General features: G+C 39.8%; 1 protein-coding gene across 1 annotated transcript; it reads right to left on the reverse strand.

Annotated features, from left to right (window-relative positions):
• Window positions 1–35: 35 nt before the first annotated feature.
• On the reverse strand, window positions 36–19458 carry LOC103506138 (A disintegrin and metalloproteinase with thrombospondin motifs adt-1-like; the record flags this gene model as incomplete). Its single annotated transcript, XM_026821263.1, has 20 exons — window positions 36–364; window positions 886–1127; window positions 1456–1640; window positions 2000–2123; window positions 2676–2918; window positions 3412–3510; window positions 3852–3956; window positions 3998–4096; window positions 4323–4482; window positions 4767–4895; window positions 5281–5422; window positions 5543–5592; window positions 5841–6052; window positions 6373–6684; window positions 6969–7033; window positions 15931–16087; window positions 16882–17056; window positions 17706–17839; window positions 18162–18241; window positions 19302–19458. Coding segments are annotated over 19 exons (2814 nt in total), but the record flags the coding sequence as incomplete, so codon positions are not given.
• Window positions 19459–23130: the final 3672 nt, after the last annotated feature.

The following is a 23130-nucleotide window of genomic DNA, read 5'->3' on the forward strand; positions in this document are numbered from 1 at the left end:
TTTTTTTTTTTTTTTTTTTTTTGTCAGTAAGTGACCATGTTGTGTCAAGTTATCACAAATTTAAAAATAATTACAACATTGCGAACTGCATTCAGTTCCACTTGACTAACTAAATTTCCAATAACTCCCCCAAAGTACAATTCCACTAGGCTAGCTTAATTTCCAACACCACCTTCAACGCCAGCTCGACTTGACCAGCAGAATTCCCAATACCACCCTCGTCAGGGTAACCTGACTAGCTAAATCCCCACTGCCTCACTGAGGCAGTTCAATATAGTCGGGTAACCTGACTAGCTAAATCCCCACTACCTCACTGAGGCAGTTCAATATAGTCGGGTAACTTGACTAGCTAAATCCCCACTACCTCACTGAGGCAGTTCAATATAGTCGGGTAACTTGACTAGCTAAATCATCCCCACTACCTCACTAAGGCAGTTCAATATAGACGGGTAACTTGACGTGAGAGAATAATATAAAACTTTGTCGAAAAGTATTGATATCCCCTTGAAAAACATCTAGAGTAGAAAAAAGAGGTGCCAAGATGACTAGAATCATCACACACATTATTTAGAATGAAGTGTTTCTCTACTAGGTACGAAATTAAATTTCGATGAAACACCCATTCTGTTTATGGATTTGTCTGTTTATTGATGGATATTGATGCATATGGATGGATATTTATATTTATTTTTTACTCAATTTCCTTGTGTTTTTCGCTGCCGGCTGGGTCCAAAAACTAACAACTTTCACTCACCGCATTGACATAAGCAAGCAGCATGTCTCGTAGCTTCTGATCATCATTGTTGAAGTAAGGAGAGAACAGAATATAGCCCGGTTCATCCAAGAAGAGAGCAGTTTCTAGAGTTGGATTCGAGTTCCCACTACCTCACTGAGGCAGTTCAATATAGTCGGGTAACTTGACTAGCTAAATCCCCACTACCTCACTGAGGCAGTTCAATATAGTCATGTACTTCGACTCCCTTCTCCATATCAAACGGTTGGTTATCCTGTAGGGTCTCATAGTCCAGAGGTTCCGGGTTCAGAGCATTGTCCATGAGGTTGTAATCATCGAACAGAGTAGCTAGAGGGTCTCCACGTCTAGATTTGGCAGACTTGGTGGGTTTTGACTGAAAATAGACCGGTAAAGGGGTTTGAAAAGTTTAGCCACTCCTCCTTGTTAACAAAAAACGGCCCGCCTACACCCGAGTTTTTATTATTTTATTAAGAGGTTTGATAGAGGGAACTGTAACTGCTAAGGTCTTATCGTCCCGAAAACGAAGAGAGAAGATAGACAGGATAGAAGAAAGCCAGCCGTTTAGAGAACGAACCATATCTGTTTGGGTTAAATTCCGTCCCGGACGGGAATCGAGCTCGCAGCCTAGCGCTTACAAGGTAGACACGCTACCCTCCAAGCTAATTTCATGTACCTACATAGATATTATATTCTATTCATACCTCTGGTGTACACTCGTGGTTTTGACAATAGTATTGTAACTTTCCATCCCCATAGCACCAAGTGCCATCAGGAAAATATAAGTCTTCAGCAGAATAGGTGCTTCCTCTCATATCTACACGGGGAGCAAAGTATTCCCCAGATTGTTTCTTGCGACAGAAGATCGCACAACTCGTCCAGTTTTTCTCTGAAATTTTTGAGAAAAATTTGAAGGGATCAATAAAGGTTGGAAATCAGAAAATGCATGTTTTCTGGTCGATATTCAGTGCACTCAAAATGATGAGAAGGTACTTTTAATAAGCATTTTTCTCCCTTTTTTTTCGATAATTTGATTATTATAACTGAAGATCGCACAACTCGTCCAGTTTTTCTCTGAAATTTTTGAGAAAAATTTGAAGGGATCAATAAAGGTTGGAAATCAGAAAATGCATCATGTTTTCTGGTCGATATTCAGTGCACTCAAAATGATGAGAAGGTACTTTTAATAAGCATTTTTCTCACTTTTTTTTCGATAATTTGATTATTATAACCAACCAGTTCTCTTACCTTCGTTATGTGGGGTTTGTATTCCCGAGCTGTTTTCATCTATGTATGGTAGAATCTTCTGTAACGAGGAACATTTCTTGGTGGCAAAGTCACTAGCAGAGATCCGCTTGGACTTCTTGCATATCTGGAACCAAATGACAATAACATTCAATTCTTAACAGATGGATCGCTGTGAATTCCACAATTTTTGACTCACTTTTTGTTTTGTTATCAAAGTTTAAATTTCCCCCTTTCTTTATAACCAAGTTCGGGCTCTTTTGTTGTAAATATTAAATTTTACTATTAAATCCGTAATATTCCCAAGATCTTGTTTAGACTTCTGTAAAAACTATGTCGAAAAATAACTGATATCCCCTTCAAAAACATCGCGAGTGCAAAAGAGTTGCCACGTTCCGCACCCCCAGCCAATAACATTCAATTATTAACAGATGGATCGCTGTGAATTCCACAATTTTTGACTCACTTCTTGTTTTGTTATCAAAGTTTAAATTTCCCCCTTTCTTTATAACCAAGTTCGGGGTCTTTTGTTGTAAATGTTAAATTTTACTATTAAATCCGTAATATTCCCAAGATCTTGTTTAGACTTCTCTAAAAACTATGTCGAAAAACAACTGATATCCCCTTCAAAAACATCGCGAGTGCAAAAGAGTTGCCACGTTCCGCACCCCCAGTTTACCTTTTCGTCTTTACACAGTACGTTCTCCTCGTCTCTGCCTGTACAACTATTGGGCTCCGCACCCTTACATACTCTACGCATGGTTTGATAGCCGCGGGATTTCACTAGGCATTCAGATTGGCACTCCCCCATTGGTTTCCAATCACTCCACACTCCGCTGCTGGGTCGGGGTGGTGGTGTTGGGGAGGGGGAAGGTGAAGGAGGAGGGGAAGAGTGACGTACACACTCGCCACTTTTGCAGATCTGCAAAAATGGTTGGGTATAAGAGCTCATTGAGTAAAAGCAGAAAAAAACTTTATTATTTGATTTTTTGTTTGTTTTGCCAATTTGACTATCACTTTTGAACGATCTATACCATTTTGATGAAATTTGGAGAGGGGAAGGTGAAGGAGGAGGGGAAGAGTGACGTACACACTCGCCACTTTTGCAGATCTGCAAAAATGGTTGGGTATAAGAGCTCATTGTTAAGTAAAAGCAGGGAAAAAAACTTTACTATTTGATTTTTTGTTTGTTTTGCCAATTTGACTATCACTTTTGAACGACCTGTACCATTTTGATGAAATTTGGAGAAAGAAAAGAAAATAAGAAGAAGAATAAGGAGGAAAAAAAATTAACACATACTAGAAGAACTCGTATGAAGGAAAATTTCTAATTTTTCTCATTGTATTTCGAACCTGTTCGGGGCTTCAAGGGGTCCAAACAGCGAAATTATCAATTTCACCTCAAGAGCACTTACTCTCCCAAGGGCACATTCAGTACCGTCCAGAGCAGGGCCGGATACATACAACTTGCCTGGGTTCTTCTTATTGTGACATCTCAAAATAGTACAGATACTCTGGGGAAGAGAAATTTTGAAACAGAATTGGTTATGAATGGGCTATAGGTTAAACGTACCACCAAGCACTTGTTATTTGGTCTGCTTTTGTGTCGTTTTTGAACATTGGATGATCCCATTATTTCGCCCTTTTACTTTTTTAATCTGTATCAAGTAAGATCTCCAGAAATTTGTAAATAACGTGTTATTGTCATGGTTTTTAACACCTCTTTTAAGAACTTTCTTTAAATCCCTTTAATAAGGTATCTAAATGGTCCGTGCTTTTAGGGGGTGAACCTGTTACACTTCCTAGTAGTTCCTTCGTCTGAAAGTCCTTCGTTGTCCATTCCCATTTCACTTACTTCCCCATTTTCCACGCTCCAAACTTCCGCCTCCGTGTCTCGCAATAGAACCTCACATTGCTTCTTGGCTCCCCAAACTTTACCAGGATGCTCGTTGAATTTGGAGTGATTCATAAAATTATCAATTTCACCTCAAGAGCACTTACTCTCCCAAGGGCACATTCAGTACCGTCCAGAGCAGGGCCGGATACATACAACTTGCCCGGGTTCTTCTTATTGTGACATCTCAGAATAGTACAGATACTCTGGGGAAGAGAAATTTTGAAACAGAATTAGGTATGAATGGTCAAACGTACCACCAAGCACTTGTTATTTGGTCTGCTTTTGTGTCGTTTTTAGACATTGGATGGTCCCATTATTTCGCCTTTTTACTTTTTTAATCTGTATCAAGTAAGATCCCCAGAAATTTATAAATAACGTGTTATTGTCGTGGTTTTTAACACCTCTTTTAAGAATTCCCATTTCACTTACTTCCCCATTTTCCACGCTCCAAACTTCCGCCTCCGTGTCTCGCAATAGAACCTCACATTGCTTCTTCGCTCCCCAAACTTTACCAGGATGCTCGTTAAATTTGGAGTGATTCATGGTTGACGACATCTTGCGAGGTTTGTCCAGTAGGCAGTCCTTGGTTCTGCAAACAAAGTGCGGGCGGATTTTTATATCTTTTTGGCCTCTTTGGGAATGTTTCAGACGATTTATATCAACCATTGTGTAGCTGTAGACGTTAGACGATGCTTAACAGATAAATAAAAATAACGCATCCTATATCTGACGACCGTTTGACCAATGATCTATTAAGGAGCGCGGTAGAGCTCCGTCCCGCCAAGTCAAGAAACTTTGTCATTGAAAATTAGTCCAATAGGACTTAGGAACTTTAGATGTTTGACTAGAGGTTACAAAGGTAGAGGCACTTACTGTAATGTCTGAAGTACTTGAGAGCTGCAGGAAGACCAGGAAACTTCTCCTGAAGTACCCCTAGAAGGAGACATGATGAAACCTTCCTTGGGACAATAGTTGGAACTTCCATCATGGTGCATTCCGAGACTGAAATAAGACATTTCAAATTCATCAATTATCTACCATTTTGGGTCGCCTTTTTTCGTCCTCTGTTCGCCGTTGGTTAAAAGTGTCTTCTTTATTTTTTACCATTAATTTCTATCAGAGTTCAGATTATAGGGGCTGTTCGTTATCTTAGCAAATCAAGCCCAGTCAGGGCCGTATCCAGGATTTGTCGAGGGAGAGGGTGGATGCTCCAAATTTTGGAGTCTGGCTTACAATAAAATAGAAAAATGAAGCTCTAAATATGGCCCAAAGCCCATTACGATTACGAGCCAGTTGCTTGACTGTAGAGCTATCAAGGCAGGAATATTAGTACCTACCTGGGAATTGCAGCTGTAAAAGTTGGCTGGAGGCAATCTCATTTACTTACTTGTGTCCTATCTCATGAGCCAGGATATAAATAGCGGTAAATCCAGAAGAAGGATACGGGTTACCGTATTCATTGGTAGTGCCAAGTTCTGCAATGATGCAGGAATATTTCTCTGTGCACACACCACCCACTGTGGCTAAACCTGGAAATGGGGATAGTGGGAAAGTTAGGGTCGGTTTATTAGTTTATTTTCGGTAAATATTTTCTGAGTTCGAGTTTTCTTTCTATAACAAAAGCTGAGATTGTAATCGACCCAACTTACCCATCGTAGCACCACTGTGCATCCCATTTTCGATCGCATAGAAGTCCAACCTGCAAAAGGAAATAAAATAAGTAAACTACTTGTATACAAAACTTTACTAATGGTTTATCCATCTATTCAAGATTGAAATTGTTTTTAATAGATTTGTGAGGGCAACCGAAAACCAATAAATTCATTAAAAAAAAACGGAGATTTTTTTTTTTTAAGAATGCCGTTTTTATGGCCAATTCTTCCCCTACAGACACAGAGTGGAAGAAATTAAAAAAATAATACTGTTTTTATGACCATTTCTTCTTACCCGGAGACATACAGTGATATATCCCAATGGTCAGGATTTTCATCCGAGGCCGGATTATGTTTAGCAGCATAAGAGCAGAACGAGTCCAGTAGGCGTGACCTATCACCGCCATAGTGAGGCAGGTCCATAGGCTGCTTCTTGAAGATGTCCAGGCGTACCAGAACAATGTCCAGGTATTGCCCTGTACTGGTGTGGTGATATAGGGCTTGTACCTGAAAAGGAGGAAAAAGTGTGAGAGAATAATATAAAACTTTGTCGAAAAGTATTGATATCCCCTTGAAAAACATCTAGAGTAGAAAAAAGAGGTGCCAAGATGACTATAGAATCATCACACACATTATTTGGGATGAAGTGTTTCTCTACTAGGTACGAAATTGAATTTCGATGAAACACCCATTCTGTTTATGTATTTGATTTATCTGTTGATGGATGTTTATTGATGCATATGGATGGATATTTATATTTATATTTACTCAATTTCCTTGTGTTTTTCGCCACCGGCTGGGTCCAAAAACTAACAACTTTCACTCACCGCATTGACATAAGCAAGCAACATGTCTCGTAGCTTCTGATCATCGTTGTTGAAGTAGAGAGAGAACAGAATATAGCCAGGTTCATCCAAGAAGAGAGCAGTTTCTAGAGTTGGATTCGATTCGCCAGCTGAGCGATATCTGAACGGATATGAACGGAAAGCTGAACCATATCTGAACGGATATGAACGGATGGCATCAGCTGAACGATATCTGAATGGACCAGAGTTCAAAGCTGACCGGTATCGGAACTGCTCAGAGTTGAAATCAGTTGATCTGAAAGAACCTCTGGCCCTCTTGCCACGATGAAAGCGCTGAAAATGTAAAAGGATGACTTTTTTTTTAATTGAAACAGATGTTTGTGATCAACCAGGTTATCCTGACTTTTTTGGTTCCTCTTTTAAACAGCTTATTTTATGTTTGCCTTTACTAAATCCTCAGGTTCTGAAGCCATTAGATTCTTCTTCGTTCTGGACCTCTTTGTCGAGAACTTTGTCTTGGCTGTAAGAATTTTTTCCTAAGAAGTTTCTTCATACTTATGGGACTACAAAATTTCATAGTTATAAAACTACAAAAAAAAGATGTTTTTTCTACTTACGAACAAGTTTGCCATTGGTGAAGAGAGAGGCATGAATGATTCCTGACTCAAGTCTGGCAAATCTTCTGCAAATATTGAAAGCCATAATTAGATCATAAATAAATTTAATTGACCTTGGGAAGTTACTTTACAACTAAATTAAACTCACATGAAGGGGTAAACTCTTCGATGTACGAAAAACTTCATAAATGAAGACGTACATAGTTAGTTAAATATAATTTTTGACTTACAGAAGTAGGTACGTCAGAAGACGTACAAGACAATACCTACCTAGGAGATTAGTGTTTCGAGTCCAAGTCATGACATAAAATTTAGCGAAGTGCAACTTGGCGCCACAGGTTGCAACAGAATAACAGCTGTCTGAACTTGCACACTATGTTTCTATCTATTGCAAGTCTGACTTGCAGACTCGTAAGACTTGCACCAGATAGATGGCAACAGATCATCAAGGTTTTTTGCTTTTTCTCTTCTTTCTTTCCTCCATCTTCCTCCTCTTCTTCTTCCTTTTTTCTTAACCCTTCTCTTCTTCTTCGTCTTCCCTCTTCCTCCTCCTGTTCATCTTCCTTTATCATCTCTTTCCTCTTTATCCCATTTTCCGTCCCGTTTTCATCCTTTTCTTCTCTTGTTTTTTGTCCTCTTATCTTATATCCTCATTTGTAGCTCTTTTTCCTTTCTTACCCTCTCTTCTCTTTCGCATTCTCCTTTTCTTCTTCTTCTTCTTCTTCCTTTACTCTCTGGTTCTCCTAATTCTCTTATGTTCCCCTCCGATTAATTTTGTCCTTACCTCTTTACTTCTCCTGTCAGGTGTACCTGTCAGGTCTACCTGATAGTGAGTGCCTGGCCTAAAGTAGATATTATTGATAAGAAGTTTGTGACTTCAAGCGTATTATAATGCCTATTGAAGCGAATGTGGTACTAATTCCATCTGAGGAGAGGTAGGTAATGAGAGAGAGAGAGAAAGATGAAGAGGTAGGAAGTAGGAAGGATAGAGGGAAGGAGTTATAGGGTGGAAGGGAGAGAGAGAGAAAAGTGAAGAGGTAAGAAGAGAGAGCGAGAGAGGGCTCAATCTTGAAGTTGTCCGAATGAATGATCAATTTGTTTTGCTTTCTCAAGTGGTTAGGTAGATGTCGAAATATTTATGAAATGTAAAGTGCACTGCACAGTTTTGCTTTATGGAACAGGCACCTTTGCACCAGTTCGAAGTGGGAAATGCAAAGTGCGAAGTTATTCTATGGAACGCGAGTTTGATTGAGGAAAACAAGTTCCTACACATACGTAACACTCATAGAAAAAAATATGTAAATATGTAGGTACTACCTATTATTTTACGTTTCAAGACTTTCAAGTTGAAAAAAAAAGTGTAATAAATTTCATTTCCTACTCCCTGGTAGAGCAGAAGAGAGGGGGATTTCCCTGTTAGAGCATAGAGCAGAGGAGACTCATTGGCGCCGGACCAAGGGACAAGAAGACAGTAATGGTATCTATACGTATAGGGGGAGAACCCAAGGACCAAGGGACAAACGGTCATAACTTACCAATGTGTCAAACACACACAGCATAAAGCATCCGAAGTGAAGAGCCCTTATACCAAGCTTCATTTCAAGTGGTCGCTCCTGGGGGGTAGGTGGCTCCAAACTGGGGAGGGCTCTCGATGTTTCAACCGTTCAGCTGCTGAACTCTTTATTTTATTAGTATTATTATTTTTACTTTCTATTACCCTTATTTTAAGTTAATTTTCCCCCTACTGATGTATAGGTACCAGCGAGGTACTTGAAATATTGACACTGTCGAAGGTAAGTTTTCTTCTATTAGGTACGAGTACTCGTAGAAGTTCGTACTTACATAATTTCAAATGAAAAAAAAAAGTTCAGTTTGTTTCACAGAATTGTTCACACAAGTTTTTTTTTTTTTTTTCAAGAGGTTTGAGAGAGGGAACTGATGTACATAACTGTCACACAAGTTTGTTTTACATAGAAACTCTCGAGAGTTTCAAGTTCACGAGACTCACTTGTAAACTCACTGTATTTTTTATAGACCAAGTACGTTAAATAAAGAATAAGTGCCTATAATGAAATAAAGTAAAATATGAATTCACGTGATGTATCACCGGTGGCTATTTTCCGTATGAGCAAAATAAAGTTCAATGATTCCTCTCTAAACTTCAATGATACCTATCAGTGATAGGAAGGTAGTAGGTACTTTGGTGATAATCCAGCTGTCGACCCGCATGATGTAGGTGCCTACCTGGTGCTGAAATAATTGATACTTACTAATTACTTACCGACCTACCTCTATTTCTGGCTCTAAAATAGGTAGTCTATTGTATGAACAAACAAAATTAGTTCCTAGAGTTGTTAGTTGTAAGTCGATTTTTTTTTTCTTAGATGTTTGATAGAGGGAACTGTAACTGCTAAGGTCTTATTGTCCCGAAAGCGAAGAGAGAAGGAAGACAGGATAGCAGAAAGGTAGCGTTCCGATAGCGAACCATATCTGTTTAGGAGAAAGACTGCCCGGGCGGGAATCTGCCCGGGCGCTAAGATCCGCTTTAGTTTGTACAACCATCACTCCATCACACCTGTCAGTCTCATGCCCTACCCAAACCCTTATTGAGTTTATGCTGAATGGTCAAGCAGGTGTTTCTTTGTTGCTTATTAAAGTACCTAAGTGTACAAGTGACACATCCGTTATTATTATTATTTTTTTTTTTTTGAATTTTAATTGTGTTAAGCATAAATGCTTGTCACAAATATCGTTCCCTGCTTAATGCACTACGCTAAATTTTATGGCTTGACTTGGACTCGAACCACCAACCTCCAGATCCGAAGTCCACCGTGCTAACCACTACACCACTGAGGTTGGTCACATCCGTTAATAATAATTATGTTGATCCTTGGTGAGTTGTGAATTGAGCACATCCACCAATATTGTAGTAATATTGATGCATCCACCAATACCACATCTATAGATGTTGGCACGATATGGTCTAGAAGTATTTGGTACATCCGCTAAAAATGTAAGACACTAGGTAGAGGAAACCAAAATCAGCAACACGGTTCATTATTTAATTGTTCCAATATTTTAACAATTTTATTATATTTTTATTTGTGCAAAGGATAAATAATATAAAAAGGAAAAACATAAAAATATAATATCTTTGGCAATCGTTGCACTTGATTCTTTGGATCACACAGTCACCTAAAATCCAATTAACATCATTTAAAGTACCTAGCTACCTAGGTTAGTAGGTATTTTACTAATTAATATTTGGCACCACTAAATTATCCTTTTCACAGGTATCTTATATTATAAGAACAAGATCCATTCACTCATTCACATTTCACACACTGATCGCTCTATCTCGAGAACAACAACACCTAGAAAGCTGAAATTTGGTAGGAATATTCCTTTTATGGTCTAGGTGTGCAATAAGAAAGGATTTTGCGAAATTCTAAACCGATCCTGAGATATGATCAATTTTTGATCGCTAAAATCACCATAAGAAATACACAGAGTGCAGAGACTGCGGGAGAGAAAACTTTTCCTCGCTCGCCTAATATTTGAGTTTCGTTTATGTTTTTAGTTTGATAACTACAAGTTCGGCCATGCCTTTTCCACAAGATTGGCCATGCCTCGGGATGCACTAGCGGGATTCCGGAGCGAAGCGACGGAATAATAATAATAAGAAGATTAATTCTTATCATCTGAAATTCCTTTGTTTGACCAACATTTTCACAAATGCCCACTTCGTGTAGGTTCGTGATATTCCGGAGAGTCTATGCGCGTGGTGCCCTCAGGCGTTGGAATGCACGCTGGAGTCGAAGTTAGCCGAGGCCGGAGAGACGAACTTTGCCGAGGAGTACAACGATGTGGACGTGACCGTGCTGGTGACTGGAGTGGATGAGAACAATAGGTTAGTGTGAATGGACTATAGCTTAGTGTGACCGGATATATATATATATATTTTTCTATTATATACGTACCGGAAAACTCTCGTCCGGAATCACAGCCGAACCGTACCTTCTGGAAACAGGGCCCAAGGATATTTTTGATCGACATAATTTATCGAATCTCTGTGCCAAGTTCGAGCGACGAAAGTTCCGCCATTTAGGGCTATACTGGGAAAAAGCTCAAAAGGAACTAGCGCTTCTCACGACTTTACCTTCAGTCACAGGTCGCTAAAATTTTGCAGACAACTTCCATTATTATTGATGATCAAAAGTTTTCGCGGGCCGGACCTCGAGAAATGTACGGTTCAACCGCTTTTTTAACGCCAAATCTGTGAAAAAACTCACGTTCACGCGCCTCCCGTCACGCTTGATAATTTGTCCAATAATAGTTTCTCCTGTTTTATGAGTCTCGCTGTTTTCTGCCTCGGTGGTGTAGTGGTCAAGGCGCTCGCCTGGTAAACAGGAGGGCGTGGGTTCAATCCCAGCCGAGGTATGGAATACCTACCTCGGTGGTGTAGTGGTCAAGGCGCTACCTACCTCGGTGGTGTAGTGGTCAAGGCGCTACCTACCTCGGTGGTGTAGTGGTCAAGGCGCTACCTACCTCGGTGGTGTAGTGGTCAAGGCGCTACCTACCTCGGTGGTGTAGTGGTCAAGGCGCTACCTACCTCGGTGGTGTAGTGGTCAAGGCGCTACCTACCTCGGTGGTGTAGTGGTCAAGGCGCTACCTACCTCGGTGGTGTAGTGGTCAAGGCGCTACCTACCTCGGTGGTGTAGTGGTCAAGGCGCTACCTACCTCGGTGGTGTAGTGGTCAAGGCGCTACCTACCTCGGTGGTGTAGTGGTCAAGGCGCTCGCCTGGTAAACAGGAGGGCGTGGGTTCAATCCCAGCCATTTTCGAGCTCAAACATACCAATGGTCTCAGTTTGGCGGCTCTCCTATAAAACTCCTCAGCTTCTTCCAGTCGGTTTGTATGTCGCAGCGCGGTGGCGGCTCCAACGATTGCGTCGTAATCCAGCGGTGACAACTCAACCGCTTTGGTGAACAGGAGAACCGCTTCCTGATAGCGGCCCAGCTCTGCTAGAAATTGACCTGGGAACAGGAGAGAAAAACATGGTATGAGAGTGGTTGGTGAAGGCCTAGAATCTTACCCGTCATGCACTCACGCTGAGAAAGCCTGACAGGCCGCGGTCTGTCAGCTATTCGGGATGTGTGACGGGAAAAGCTTCAGACCTAGGTTTGTCATTCAGTCTGAGAGACCTAGGTCTCAAGACTTTTCCTCCACTCCCGCTTGACAGACAGCAGTCTGTGAGACGGTCGAGGGCGAATTTACTGGAAAGTGGCAAAACACCGTCAGAAGCCCAATTTTGCCCAAGCTATAATGTGCAAAAAATGTCCTTTACATGTTGAACATTTCTGCCAAATTTCTTGAAAATCAGACAAACTTAGTTTTCAACTTAGTTTGTTATTAAAACTTAAAATTCACTTCGTTCGTTCAACAAACCGTCCTAAAAATAATAATAATATAAAAGAAAACTTACCGTAGTGTTGATACACATTTGGATCATCCGGTGCCAACTTCTGAGCTTTTCTGAACCAAAGTTCCGCCTCGGACAGTCTGGTTCTCTGAAACCAAAGAAGAAGAAAAACACATGTTAGCTACTGTATAAGTGGAAGAAAAATACGAATTCTTCACAAACCAAAACATTGACGGCGTCGACTATCTGTGGACACAGCTTAAGACTGTCAAAGTAGGACAGGTAGTCCTGATATTTGACAGGCAGTCCCAATATTTTACAGGCAGTCCCAATATTTTACAGGCAGTCCCAATATTTTACAGGTAGTCCCAATATTTTACAGGTAGTCCAATTGTTTGACAGGTAGTCCCATTATTTGACAGGTAGTCCCATTATTGAGATTTATTCCCATTATTTGAGAGGAATAGTGCCATTATTTCAACAGTTTTATAGCATCGCTTTATTTAGGCAGAGACAAGTAATTTGGAGAAAAGATGAAATTTCTCTCCCCCTCAGCACCTCCCCCCCCCTCCCCTCATTCAGCAGAGTGATATTTCCGGAGAATATCAAGAAGTCAGCAAGTCAGTAGACGCTGAAAATATTCAATACAGGGTGAGCCGAAAGTTTGGAAACCCTCGAACATCTTTTGAACGGCTGAGAAACTGAGCATAATAGAGGTCTGGTCGCTATTTCATTCCAATGGTTGATCAATTTTACAGTTTATTGTGATTTTTTCAAGACCTTGTTTTTTCAATACCTACTCGATGACTTCAATATCTACTTGAGAAGAAGAAGAACCCATGGAGGTCTCATTCAAGGTTCCAACAATGAGTTCAGGGACACCCTGTATACGTAAACAGTTTCTAGAATACCCTATAGACACGTTCTAAAAAATGTGACAAAATTCCACGAATTACGTTTTTTCTAAGCCTCTAATCATTTATCCGTTCAAAATCGAAAATTAGAAAATTACCCCATGTTACAAGCTTTCTACACAGGATTTTCCAAACATTGGGACCACTCTGTATACTATGCAGGAACTCAGCATACAAAATTCAGCGTGTTTGAAAATTACCTTTCTCCGAAACCCAAATTATTTTCTTCATCAATGTCAAAACATCAAAAGCCCTTCCCTCCTCTCTCTCTCCTTATCTACCTCTGACTATCTCTCTCTCCTTTCTCTATCTCTCTCTCTCTCTCTCTCTCTCTCGCCTTTCTCTATCTATCTCTCTCTCTCTCTCTCTCTCTCTCTCCTTTCCTTTCTGTCTGCGTCTATAGGTATCTCTCTTTCCTTCTCCTTTTCACTCTTTTTTTTTCTTCTTCTATCTTTCTTTCTCCCTTATAACTTATAAGTCTTAAGCTTATAACTATTTGATGATATACATAATACATGGGTAGGTATACCTCAAAATGCTCTCTCCCTCTCTTTCTCTCTCTATCTCTTTCATTCTCTCTCTCTCCCTCTCTTTCTTTCTCTCTCTCTGTCTCTTTCTTCCTTTCTCTCTCTCTCCCTCTCTTTATTTCTCTCTCTTTCTTCCTTTCTCTCTCTCCCTCTCTTTCTTTCTCTCTCTCTATCTCTTTTGATTCCTCTCTAATTATTATCCAATAGTTGGAATCAGCTTTCATGCTACATTGATGTTGGAGAGAAAGAGAGAGGAGAAAGACAGACAGGGAGAGAGAGAGTGAGAGAGAGACAAACTACCTGCAACTTAAGGATAGGGAGAGACGAAGAGAGAAGAAGGAGAAATGTAAAGAGAGCGTAACATTTTGAGGTAACATGAGAGAGAGAGAGAGATAGATAGAAATCTAAAGAGAGAGGGAGAGCATGATATTTTGAGTTAAAATGAGAGGAAGGGAGAAGGAGAGAGAGAGAGAGAAAGGGAGAGAGCGTTCTATTGGTCACTATGTAGGTAGTTTGTACAAACGATTTTTTTTTAATTGAAACAGATGTTTGTGATCAACCAGGTTATCCTGACTTTGTTGGTTCCTCTTTTAAACAGCTTCTTTTATGTTTGCCTTTACTAAATCCTCAGGTTCTGCAGCCATTAGATTCTTCTTCGTTCTGGACCTCTTTTGTCGAGAACTTTGTCTTGGATGTTTAACTGGAGAAAGATCGAACCATAAGTTATAAGTCGTTTACGTTATGAAATAGAACGTTGTGTAATGTGAATATTTTCCTAAGAAGTTTCTGTACTTCATACTTATGGGACTACAAAATTTCATAATTATAGAATTACAAAAAAAAAGATGTTTTTTCTACTTACGAACAAGTTTGCCATTGGTGAAGAGAGAGGCATGAATGATTCCTGGCTCAAGTCTGGCAAATCTTCTGCAAATATTGAAAGCAATAATTAATTACATCATAAATAAATTCATTGGTCTTGGGAAATTACTTTACAACTAAATTAAACTCACATGAAGGGGTAAACTCTTCGATGTACGAAAAACTTCATAAATGAAGACGTAGGTAGTTAGTTACCTATATAATTTTTGACTTACAGAAGTATGTCAGAAGACGTACAAGACAATACCTACCTAGGAGATTAGTGTTTCGAGTCCAAGTCATGACATAAAATTTAGCGAAGTGTATCGGGGTGTATACCTACTTATCGGGGAAAAAAAAAAAAGAATTTTAATTGTGTTAAGCATAAATGCTTGTCACAAATGTCGTTCCCCGCTTAATATACTACGCTAAATTTTATGACATGACTTGGACTCGAACCACCAACCTCCAGATTCAAAGTCCACCGTGCTAACCACTGCACCACTGAGGTTGGTTGTAACTCCGAAAAAGTAAGTTTAATAAAAGGTCGAAAATTCAATTTTCATTTGCCGGTCTAATGAAAAAGTTCGAAGAGTAATTTTATGACATGACTTGGACTCGAACCACCAACCTCCAGATTCAAAGTCCACCGTGCTAACCACTGCACCACTGAGGTTGGTTGTAACTCCGAAAAAGTAAGTTTAATAAAAGGTCGAAAATTCAATTTTCATTTGCCGGTCTAATGAAAAAGTTCGAAGAGTATAGTGACGTCAGACTTCAAGAAATGCGCAGAAACGTATGCGCACAAACACATTAATGTGTTGCCTGCGAGGGAGCTTTGCTCGAAACAGTTGATGTGACGTCATCGCCTACAAGAGCGTATGCCGTGACGTCAGATTTCAAGATTTACCGGTATTTTTTAAATAGATTTATCTCGGACTTTAGAAGTTGTAGAGGAAAAAGAAAAATTCCCTAGTTCCTCATTTTTTTCTGCTCTCTGACTTTGAAACCTCACCTGAGTCAGAGCAACAGTTCTATTTTCACAATTCAAAGTGCACGGCAGTGCGCCAGGCCAAGTTCTCGTAAGAAAGGCTAACCACTCACTATCAGGTATCAGGTAGACCTGACAGGGCGACCTGATCAGGTGTATATACCTATCAGTGAGTCGCTGGTCTAAGCCTCTGTATAGTTTACATCAAACTAGTTCGTCTAAAATCTAAAGCCATCTTTACAACGTACCTCTGATGACATCATCGAAAGCATCCTGCGGTAGTGACACTCGCTTCACAATGTGACGACCCCAGTTCGAATCATAGTTGCTGTCCAGTAGAGCTTCCAGTCTGTTATTTAGAGGAAGTACCTCCCATGTGTCATCCGACAGGAATATGAAACCTCGCTGAAATGACCAATAGTTTGTTTATTTTATTTACACAATTTAGCTACATAGGCTATTTGCGGCGACTAAATAAGGTGGCCTGCAGTTCTTTGAGGAAGTTGTTTCTCTTTAAGAAACGCATCAGGACAGCAATGGAATGAGGGTCGTTTTTGATGATCAAGAATCAAACGAAGTGAGCTTAAAGTTTTATCTCGATGATTTTGCGTTTAGTTTGTCTGTAAGTTTGTTCCGTGACGCCTCTATTGGTCCAGGGGAAAGGGATTACCTCGCAGTGCAATAGTCCTAAACTAAAATGAACGCGGCACATAAGGGATCAGGAAGAGACCGCCTTGGCATCAACTTAATTTAGCAGTGCAGAGAGGAATCGCGGCGAGTTTGAGAGAGACGTTGTGAGTGGCAGATGGATTTGAAGAAGTTCGAGGTTTATAGAGTATTTTAACAAACTGTTCATAGATTACTCTCGAAAATTTTGTCCGATTGTGAAGAAATTTGGCAAAAATGTTGAACGCATCAGGACGATATTCACTCATTATGCCCGCCAGTCACACTCAGACTGTCCGACAGACCTTGGTCTCATAGACCTACCAGGTCTGGCAGATGGTCTGAACTGGCGGGCATTGGATTTTGTATTCAATTAGCCCTTGGGGAGTTCTGTACAAGCCCCCTTTCTTAGTTCATCTAGTTCACCGTTTGTGGTGCTCACTAAATTCGCTAGTTCAATAAAGGTCCCACCGTTCAATTCACCAAACCACTCGGAATTATTCGGGTACCATCGTGTTTCTTCGCCTACTCACCACGAGTATACCTGGACAATAACTGACGGCAGCTGTAACGCTCTCATTGGTGAAAATATAATGACATTCCAGAGGGTACTGGGCGTCCGTCACACTACCCTCATCCGATATGATGTTGAACTGAAAGTTGGCCGATAGCAAGTTCTCATTGGGCACTAGCTTGAGCTCCAGATGTCTACAAATAGAGAATGGGTTAATCCAGAATGTAATGCCAGAATATCCACAGCTGTCGACACAGACTGGGTTAGTTTAATCAAGAATGCAATACCGATACATTTTGTAATTCATAATTTCTATCTGTCGACATAGAATGGGTTGATTCGGAATATTTTTTGACACGTCAGAATAGGCTGATTCACTTGCTTCCAATTTTGACCCTAGTTTTATTGGACAAGAACATCAAGGACCAAAAAAAAGTGAATACCTAATTATGTAGTTTTTAAAATAAAGTTATGATTATGAATATTATATGATAGAATATATCTTGTTTATCCTGCCCGAATAGGACTGAAAAGTCCCTTTACCCCAGCAGTCTAAACAAGGTCTCGTATATTTGATGGGTTAAAGAATAATACATACAACTAACAATTCAGTAAAAAGACCTTGCTCAACTAGAAAAAAAAGGTAAATGTAAATTAATAGTGGTAGTAGAGAATGACAATGAAATAAAATACAACAGGTAAAGATACATAGGTAGTTGTAGAGACATTGTGATAGGTAAATATGATTTCTATTTCTGTTGCTCGTCTAACTGATAATCTAAAAGTTAAGTTGTTGACCATATTTTTTATGGACAATAGGTACTTATGTCAATTAAGTCTTACCTGCCGAACGCCCTAAGGTGTACAATTTCCCGGAAGGTTGCCGGCCAAAGTATCACCTCATATTCTGGTACCCCTGGTGACGTAGATCCAAAGTAGAACTGTAGCTCCTCTGTGGTCATTTGATCATGAATTGCCTGAGTAAAACAATATACCTACATTTAGTAACTACATACCTATGTAGATATATTTGAAAAAGTACCCCTGGTGACGTAGATCCAAAGTAGAACTGTAGCTCCTCTGTGGTCATTTGATCATGAATTGCCTGAGTAAAACAATATACCTATACATTATGTAACTACATACCCTCGACTTGGCGCTTACAAGGCAGGCACGCCTTCGAAACCAACTAGACTACCAGCCTATTAGGTATCTTTTTAGTCTCACACACTTTAAGCTCAAACAGGTATTTTTTAGTACATACATATCACACTTTTTCATTTTCGAGCTCAAACATACCAATGGTCTCAGTTTGGCGGCTCTCCTATAAAACTCCTCAGCTTCTTCCAGTCGGTTTGTATGTCGCAGCGCGGTGGCGGCTCCAACGATTGCGTCGTAAATTTGAAAAATCTACCTATTTATCTAACTATCCGTTTTAGGCCTGGTCCTCATGGAACCAATATCAAATTCAACTCAAATCTGAAGTTATTTGTGGTAAAGCAGAGCTTGTTCACAGCTTTTGCCGATATCACAGCATTACTAAGTGCCTCCTTTTCAATTAATTTCCATATTTCAATAATCTCTTTACACTGGTAATGCCTACAATCTAATCGCAACAAAAAGCATAGCCTGTTTAGGGTACAAGACTTCAGATTTAGGAAGAGAAGAGATTGACAAGGAAGAAGGAAAGGGAGAGAGGGAGAGAGCGAGAGAGAGAGAGAGAGAATTGAGATGAAGTGCATTGAAGTGAATATCATTGCATAGCTTCCAGCTGTAGACCAAACGGGAAGTGATTTCACAACATAATAATATGTATCTTAGATAAACTCACTCCTTTCTCTCTCTCTCTCTCTCTCTCTCTCTCTCTCTCTCTCTCTCTTTCACTCTCCCTTTCTTCCCTTCCTCTCTCTACCTCTCTCTTTCTCCTTTCTCTCTTTTCCTCTATTTTATACCTACCTTCACTCTTACTGTGCTTCCCTTCTTTTTCTTTCTCTCTCTATTTTTCTTTTTCTTTCTCTCTCTACCTTTTCCACAAGTTTGGCCATGCCTCGGGATGAACTAGCGGGATTCCGGAGCGAAGCGACGGAATTCAGCTAGTAAAATTATAAATTGAACTAACTTCGTTTGAATATTTCAACTCCACAATTTTACTTATTTGTTAAACTCCGAACCGAACGTACATATGGTTGTAATTGTAACCAAACGCACGGTTGAACGTAATACCAAATTCGGACTGTCTGTTCGAAAGTTATAATAAATATCACACTAGACTTGCACGCTGAAGGTCCCGAGTTCGATTCCCGGCGGGGTCGACGTTTTTTCGACGTTGTACTTGGAGTACGGGGTGCACTCAGCTTCGTGAGGACTCATTGTCTGATTTACATTACTCAGTTTTCAAGTAAGCTTGCAAGCTCTCAGCTTACTGCTATGGTCACGAGCTATTGGTGGACTTGAGAGCTTGCAGCTTGCGCAAGTTCTGTCGTGCAGTGTTATCCTCGGGTTGCAGCCGTATGGATTCTGTGTAGCTTGCTTCTGCTTCACTCAGCTTGCGGTTCAGATGAAGAATGGCACCCAAGTTGCTGTGACTGCCCGCATCCTGGAACAATTTAGGATAATCAATTTATAAACTTTGCTATTGATAGGTGGAACAAGGAATACCTACCTACTCTTTTCCAAGAGGTTAGATAGAGGAAATGTAACAACAACAGAGGTCTTATAATACTTAGGGTTGATCTTTCAGAAAACGAAGGGAGAAGAAGGACAAGATAGGAGGAAATCAACCGTTCTGAGAACGCACCTTATCTGGTTAGGATAAAGTTAGCTTAGTTAGCCCAAGGCGGTAATCGAACCACGGATCAAACACTTACAGAAAGCCTTCGAAGCTAACCCTTCAAGCTAACCAGGATGGCGAAACTTATCTTGTTTAGAATAAAGGACGCCCAAGCCGGGAATCGAACCTCTCTCTCTCTCTCTCTCTCTCTCTCTCTCTCTCTCTCTCTCTCTCTCTCTCTCTCTCTCTCTCTCTCTCTCCATTCCCAACCCCAAATTTCTGTTATTATATGATTGAAATAATCCTCTCTCTCCCCTCAAAGTTCTGTTCTTATGATATTATATTTTATTTTTTACCATTATTATTTGTTACCAGTTACCAGTCAATGTAAAGACAGTGATGAAGAAGAAGAAGAAGGCGAAGAAGAAGAAAGATGAAAAGTATGGAAAAAGAAGGGAATGAAGAGATGCACATATCAGAAGGATAATAAATAATTATCTTCTTCTGATAAGTTGATGGTTTGGTGGAGACATGAATTATAATATTAATATTGAGATGAGGATTTGGTGCCAATGCAACTTGGCGCCACAGGTTGCAACAGAATAACAGCTGTCTGAACTTGCACACTATGTTTCTATCTATTGCAAGTCTGACTTGCAGACTCGTAAGACTTGCACCAGATAGATGGCAACAGATCATCAAGGTTTTTTGCTTTTTCTCTTCTTTCTTTCCTCCATCTTCCTCCTCTTCTTCTTCCTTTTTTCTTAACCCTTCTCTTCTTCTTCGTCTTCCCTCTTCCTCCTCCTGTTCATCTTCCTTTATCATCTCTTTCCTCTTTATCCCATTTTCCGTCCCGTTTTCATCCTTTTCTTCTCTTGTTTTTTGTCCTCTTATCTTATATCCTCATTTGTAGCTCTTTTTCCTTTCTTACCCTCTCTTCTCTTTCGCATTCTCCTTTTCTTCTTCTTCTTCTTCTTCCTTTACTCTCTGGTTCTCCTAATTCTCTTATGTTCCCCTCCGATTAATTTTGTCCTTACCTCTTTACTTCTCCTGTCAGGTGTACCTGTCAGGTCTACCTGATAGTGAGTGCCTGGCCTAAAGTAGATATTATTGATAAGAAGTTTGTGACTTCAAGCGTATTATAATGCCTATTGAAGCGAATGTGGTACTAATTCCATCTGAGGAGAGGTAGGTAATGAGAGAGAGAGAGAAAGATGAAGAGGTAGGAAGTAGGAAGGATAGAGGGAAGGAGTTATAGGGTGGAAGGGAGAGAGAGAGAAAAGTGAAGAGGTAAGAAGAGAGAGCGAGAGAGGGCTCAATCTTGAAGTTGTCCGAATGAATGATCAATTTGTTTTGCTTTCTCAAGTGGTTAGGTAGATGTCGAAATATTTATGAAATGTAAAGTGCACTGCACAGTTTTGCTTTATGGAACAGGCACCTTTGCACCAGTTCGAAGTGGGAAATGCAAAGTGCGAAGTTATTCTATGGAACGCGAGTTTGATTGAGGAAAACAAGTTCCTACACATACGTAACACTCATAGAAAAAAATATGTAAATATGTAGGTACTACCTATTATTTTACGTTTCAAGACTTTCAAGTTGAAAAAAAAAGTGTAATAAATTTCATTTCCTACTCCCTGGTAGAGCAGAAGAGAGGGGGATTTCCCTGTTAGAGCATAGAGCAGAGGAGACTCATTGGCGCCGGACCAAGGGACAAGAAGACAGTAATGGTATCTATACGTATAGGGGGAGAACCCAAGGACCAAGGGACAAACGGTCATAACTTACCAATGTGTCAAACACACACAGCATAAAGCATCCGAAGTGAAGAGCCCTTATACCAAGCTTCATTTCAAGTGGTCGCTCCTGGGGGGTAGGTGGCTCCAAACTGGGGAGGGCTCTCGATGTTTCAACCGTTCAGCTGCTGAACTCTTTATTTTATTAGTATTATTATTTTTACTTTCTATTACCCTTATTTTAAGTTAATTTTCCCCCTACTGATGTATAGGTACCAGCGAGGTACTTGAAATATTGACACTGTCGAAGGTAAGTTTTCTTCTATTAGGTACGAGTACTCGTAGAAGTTCGTACTTACATAATTTCAAATGAAAAAAAAAAGTTCAGTTTGTTTCACAGAATTGTTCACACAAGTTTTTTTTTTTTTTTTCAAGAGGTTTGAGAGAGGGAACTGATGTACATAACTGTCACACAAGTTTGTTTTACATAGAAACTCTCGAGAGTTTCAAGTTCACGAGACTCACTTGTAAACTCACTGTATTTTTTATAGACCAAGTACGTTAAATAAAGAATAAGTGCCTATAATGAAATAAAGTAAAATATGAATTCACGTGATGTATCACCGGTGGCTATTTTCCGTATGAGCAAAATAAAGTTCAATGATTCCTCTCTAAACTTCAATGATACCTATCAGTGATAGGAAGGTAGTAGGTACTTTGGTGATAATCCAGCTGTCGACCCGCATGATGTAGGTGCCTACCTGGTGCTGAAATAATTGATACTTACTAATTACTTACCGACCTACCTCTATTTCTGGCTCTAAAATAGGTAGTCTATTGTATGAACAAACAAAATTAGTTCCTAGAGTTGTTAGTTGTAAGTCGATTTTTTTTTTCTTAGATGTTTGATAGAGGGAACTGTAACTGCTAAGGTCTTATAATAAATTATCTCATCTCAAACAAAGAACCATCCTCATATCTATCCCGCCTCAAAATTGCCAAAACACTAATCGCGATATTATTCGCCTCAACTCTAAAATCAATCATCTTTGTAAATCGTTCAAAAACGTAGAAATATTGAATACTCACGTATTCATAAAACCACAACATTTATCCCATGATGGAATACACATGAGTAAAAAAGCAAAAGAATGGTTAGCTGATAAAATATCCACCATGATTACAAACTCGAGAACCATGAACCACCACCCAAATATACCAAAAGAAAACACTCATAATGTGCGGCAACAGATATACAAGGGTATGAAACCAAGGACACCTAAGATTTCCCAAGAACTAAAACATCCACAAATTAACTCTAATGTCAAATCAGATCTTTATTGGAAAAGAAAACCACAAGAAGAAAAAACACACATCCTAGCTACTGAACAACAAAGTAAGAATACCAACCCTAGCTCAATTCACCTTCAACGGAACCAGATGAAGGAACCCGAGTTATATGAAAGAGATAGAAATAATCACGTCCTCCATTCATATTACTCTTCCCCTAACGGCTATAACAACGCGTTCACTCCCTATGAACATATCATGAACTGGAACCCAATGTTTTACCCTATCCTCTGGAACCCAATGCAAGGAAACAATCAACAACCATCACTAATGTCAAGGAATCATACAAACCTGTCTCCAAATTTTCTGTTTCCAGCATATCCAAGAGTACAACCAATAATAAACTATTAAATCCAAGAAAATCAAAACCATGTTTCACTGAAATATCTATTGTCTCTGACAATAGAACTAA

This window comes from Diaphorina citri, unplaced genomic scaffold (genome assembly GCF_000475195.1).
Source record: "Diaphorina citri unplaced genomic scaffold, Diaci psyllid genome assembly version 1.1 scaffold217, whole genome shotgun sequence".
NCBI lineage: Eukaryota > Metazoa > Arthropoda > Insecta > Hemiptera > Psyllidae > Diaphorina > Diaphorina citri.